This window comes from Haemaphysalis longicornis, unplaced genomic scaffold (genome assembly GCF_048455015.1).
Source record: "Haemaphysalis longicornis isolate Haplotype H1 unplaced genomic scaffold, Haemaphysalis longicornis Haplotype H1 scaffold_8, whole genome shotgun sequence".
Classification (NCBI taxonomy): domain Eukaryota; kingdom Metazoa; phylum Arthropoda; class Arachnida; order Ixodida; family Ixodidae; genus Haemaphysalis; species Haemaphysalis longicornis.
This window is the reverse complement of record NW_027526445.1, coordinates 103,979,767-103,984,791: the sequence shown is the minus strand read 5'-3', so window position 1 is coordinate 103,984,791 and position 5,025 is coordinate 103,979,767. Positions and strand designations below refer to the sequence as shown.

The 5,025-nt window shown below is 44.1% G+C and overlaps 1 protein-coding gene across 2 annotated transcripts; it reads right to left on the bottom strand.

Moving 5' to 3' along the window:
• Positions 1–1,452: 1,452 nt before the first annotated feature.
• LOC144149137 (sulfotransferase 2A1-like) lies at positions 1,453–4,267 on the bottom strand. 2 transcript variants are annotated; one of them, XM_077680677.1, is made up of 2 exons: positions 4,080–4,267; positions 1,453–2,506 (listed from the first exon to the last, which is right to left on the bottom strand). In XM_077680677.1, the coding sequence occupies exon 2, from the start codon at positions 2,478–2,480 to the stop codon at positions 1,533–1,535; it is 948 nt and encodes a 315-aa protein (XP_077536803.1). In that variant the 5' UTR covers positions 2,481–2,506; positions 4,080–4,267; the 3' UTR covers positions 1,453–1,532. The 2 variants fall into 2 exon arrangements, with proteins under 2 accessions (XP_077536803.1, XP_077536804.1); XM_077680678.1 differs by having other exon boundaries at positions 4,112–4,197.
• Positions 4,268–5,025: the final 758 nt, after the last annotated feature.

Sequence of the window (5,025 nt, the reverse complement as noted above, 5' to 3'; positions counted from 1 at the left end):
TGGCTTGGATTGGATTGGATTTGGAAGGGATTGGATTAAAGTGGATTGTGCTGGATTGTGTTGCGTCATAGCCGCGGCAGACGCGCTGGGGCCGGTGCATGTGCAGTACTCTCTCTTCCGTGGTTTATTCTCCTTCGGGCGCGCTGCGCATATAACCGGTGTGCCGTTCTCCGGCGAAGCAACATCCCCGCTTGGCTCAAACACCTAGAGTCCACGCCGCTTTACAAGTACGCCAACGTCGTCATCAACTGGGACCGGCTTACGCAGTCCCCTCAACGTTATGTGCGTTATAAAACGCGGTCCCTTCGCCGCTTCGCCTATGCATCGCATCTGCACAGGGGTTCCGCGAGGGGAGTTGGGAGTTTTATATATCACCCCCATATATTAAGTGATGACAGTGATGATGTCGACACCCCCTCACCTGATGAAGCAGCAATATACATACATCTAACAGTGAACGGCCTCTGCAAACCATACTTGGCCCATAGTGCGATCAATATTGGAGCTAAATACTTAGCTGAAACCGCAGTGTTTGAGTAGAAACGAAGTTTAAGTAGAAAGCGAGGCCCTTTCTTTTACTCGTTTTAGTATGGGTAGCATGATGTTTCGAAAAGCTTGAATAAGTAAAAAAAAAAGGTTTGGTAAACTTAAAGAAATTACGAAGCACAATATCAAAGCTATGGTTCAGCCACAACGGCAACTTGTAATTCAAAACATCCTTTATAAGAGCATGAATGTTCATGATCACCAAAAGAGAAACAGGCCCCCAATTAAACATTTATGACACCAGCAAAACGACTTCTACAGAGCTTTTCTATTGCCTCATTTTCCCAGCTCGCGTACTCATAGCACGATTTGGCAGCAAAATCACATAATCAGTATTTTTCAGGCGAGGTTTATCCAATAACTACAAAACACCGCAATTTATTTTCGTTTGTTTTTTTTCTGTCTAACGCGACGAGGGTAACACGCCGAGCTTCGTTTGGATGGAATATTTAATTGGTCAATCCCATATTGTGAGCATGGCCTACTCTGGAGGTACGCAGAAATTTTCTAAAATGCCCGCAGAAACTCTCAGGAGCCCACTCAGGCCTAGTGCTTAATTTTGGGGTTTACGGCGCGAATTAGTACCTGCTGCTTCGCGTTCACTTAGACCACGTCAAAATGGAGCGAGCAGAACGATGCCGCCTTCATAACCCGAGAGTCGCAGGTTTGATTCCTGCCATGGGAGCGTTTTTTACTTTCACCTCACCCACGAACTTTCGTCGTCATTGTGAGAGAACATTGGCTCTTCGGCAGGTCCTCCTTTGCGTTACAGATGCCATCAGTGAGGGAATTTACCCCTCGCTCTAAAAAAATTTTTCAACGTATGCACGTTTATGTCTGAAACAGTTAACAGAAAATCACAACAAAGACCGAAAAGACAGACATGAATGACAAAAAACATTTTATTGTAACGTCGTGATACTCATCGCTAAGGTTTTCAAAAGATACAAGAGTAAATTTCTTGCTAGCAATTTTGTTAAAATGCGCTACTCGGGAAGCTGACAGTTCTTCCAAAGCTGCATCACGTCGCTGTTTGCAGTCTTTTCAGAAATCCAGGCTTTCATAGAGGCTATCTGTTCCGGGGTAAAATGGCTCCGCCATTCGCCTACCACTCCTTTTCGAACAAACCCTGCACCCTCATGCATTTCTGGCATTTTGCGGTTCAAAAATTCTGAAAGGACATCAACCGATTTCAGAGCTTTCTCAGGAGGAAGATCGACCAGTGCCTTTACTCTATCCCGAAGACTGTGCCATAGCGTATGCTTCATAGCTTGAACGCTGCAAGCTTCGACTATTCGGCAAAGTAAGGAATCGTCTTCCCGCACCGCTTTTCCGTGCTGTTCGCCAAGAAAATCTGCGATTTTGAGCACGTTGTATGCAGTGTCCTGCTTCATTTCTTCGTAAGTCAGGAAGAGAACGTTGGGCTTGCGGCGGATGTCGTACCATGGTAGAAGATGGTCGAAGTAGTCCCCGTATATGGTCTTGCCTGACACAAACAATTCGACGCATGTCTCGAAAGAAGCGTCGGAGGTCTTCGGCGTGAGTCCCTTATAGAAGTAGAAGGATGACACACAGCAATCGTACGGGTTCCTGGCGACGTAGATGTATTTGGCATTATCCGAAAACGAGAGACATTTCAAAGGTAAATGGGTGAGGATGGGTCCACTTCGTGATGGTCTTCTGGCTACTTCGGCGCCAGTGAGCTCCAGAAAAGGAGCCATGAGCATGAAATCGGCGATGTCTTCAGGTATGTTGGCTCTGGTGAGAATGTTGCAAACGATGTGTGACGTCCAGATACTGCCTGTTTTTGGGTATGAAACCACGAAAATATCTCCGGAACGAGGCTTGTACCTTATTGCCGAGCGAAGGTGTTCTTCAGGCAAAATGGTGTGTGCCCAAACGCCATCGACCTCTTTGTACAGGCTTAGGTCCATTGATGAGTAAATTTCCCTGCTCCAACCTGGAAGAGAAAATCACGCGTTTCAAAAAAGGTGAGTGCTTTGCTCAAAGCTGCGGTTCGCGGGTGGCGCATAAGCGTTAAGGTATTTGTTATAGTGCAACAGTAGTGTGATGCAGCATGACGAAACGTGACACGTAAAGGTGCTTTGAATCAATAGTGGTAATGTTTTTTGTAGCCCCACTCTGTAAACGAAACGTTCAATAAACTAGTAAATAATATTTTGTACATACTGTTATACTGGTAACACTGTCTGCCCATGTATTCTTTTTTCGGAACACATAGAAATAATATTTGGCCATCACACGAGAAGCTGGAACTGAACTTGTTCTACCGGTTTACCTAGTGTGTGGCTGTGATAAGTCTTACGTTTGGGGTACTGGAATTTGAAAAAAAAAAACACTGTTCAATAAAGAATTCTTAGTTTTGAAACCGAAAGCGGCCAGCTAGCTTCACAAGCTCTACCACAAGAAAAATATTTTTATGCCTCGTGCGTAAACCGCACGCGCTCTACCGGAGAAGAACCGTGCTCCTACATCAAAGTCAATGGTGCAAATTTGAATAATCTTCACTAAAAACAAAATCTTCACCTTACACTTAAAAGTGAATTCTGTTTACTCGTTACTAAATTAAGATCGAGTTAGCCACGATACCTAATATTCGGAGCGTACATATAGGTTAGGAAAAAACTAGAGTCCGTAGCCGTACACTTTAGCAAAGCCTCTAGACGAGGATAGAGCCGTGAGGGAAATGCGATTGCTTCACTCATGAAATTAGTTTTCCGAGATGTCTGCTTCGCTGAAGATACGTAGAAACACGACACATTGATAATTTTGCTTTCTGTAATGCTTAACAGCTGTCAAACATTTGTATCCCCGAATGATAAGGAAAATACCTCACATCGGATGGTATAGTTCTTTCTACTATCCACTCACCATTAAATCTTGTGGACAAGGTGTTTAAACAACCACACTGCGGTAGCGAGGCATACTCAGGTCTCAGGTTTTACCTCTGGAGTGGGCAATATTTAGTGTTTTTATAAAAACTGCTAGCATTCTTGACACGGCAACGAATAATTCAACCATATGCTTTTTGCGAACAAGCTGGATGGCTGCCGTATGGTTTTCTTGGCTCACAGCCGTATTACATTTGGCCTACAAAACCACATAGCACACAGAATGAGCACGACAGTTTTTGTGGGCGCGCCTCTACCCCTACCGTCAATAATCTGGACGCAAATCATGTGCATGCGACACGCGTCGAGCTTAAAAAAACACTTGCGAACATCATGTCACCAGTTGTAGTTCTAGATAAAAAACATTCCTTCACTTGCTACCACAGCTTATCACTTAACCTACCACTATTAGGCTTCAATGTAGACTGTATGTAACCTACGTACCGACATTCGATACAACCACTGACAAAATATCAAAACTTGCATCGTGGGGACGAAAGAATAGCTCCTAAAACATACATATAAACTGCATTATCAGGAGTGTGTCTCCATACTGCCAAAGAATAAAAGCAATATTTTTTTTGAATTCCGGAGATGAAGTTTGAAATATCCAGTGCTCACCTGAAATGAAGTTTGAACGATCCAGTACTCACATGAAAGTGCTTCGTGAGTTGCACTTTGGATGACTTACTTTGCTGCCCGGTTGTGAGGCAGTCGCCACGATAAGGGAGGTAGATATGCGGAAGTAATCTACCAGACCGCCCCGAGGACACGCACTGCCTACCACTCGAGTCAGGACGAGGACACTTAGCGTGGGTCGCATGTTCATTTATCGCATTTCGCCGGTAGAAGAACTCTTGTGGGTGAAAGAGGACTCTTTTCCTCTCGTCTTATACCCTTCGGCTCACCATGATGCCTTGGAAGCCGTGTTCATCCATAAGGTAAAGCACACGTAGAATCCGCTGGAGTAGCAGCGTGGCCACAACCAACCAACAGTCTTGCAACTTACTAGGGAGTAAAAAAATCACGGCATTCGGTGGATGTCTGCGAAGAAATTTTATTCCAATAAAACAATGGCTGTTATACATTACAAACAAATGGATATTTGGGCAGGTTACAGTGGTTAAAGAACGAATGCCGTAGTCCTGTCGCCATCACTGTTTCATGTTGCCTTTACTACGTTGATCTTTAAGTTGTTTAAATAAAAACGGGAAGAGCATTGGGAATTTTAGGTGATTAGGAATAGACTTAGGAGAATCACAGACGCGGGGATAGAGCAGTTGACTTCTCGTGGCTTGTAAACTGCTCTGGCTCCTTTTTTTCTTTATTGATGCGGGCAGGAACACATACTAGTCGGAACGATGAAGCAGTGTGTACGACTCTGAGCACAGATCGGTTTTAAGAGGCATAAAAAGATCTAACATTTGTAAATAGTATATCCGATTTCTTGCGTTGGTGTGTGTGGTGTAAAATGTCTGATTTCAGTCGAGGCTTTTGTATATTTAAAGCGTTTCACTGAAGAAAATTGAGCCACGCCAGTAACAATTGTCTCAATAGAGACACATTC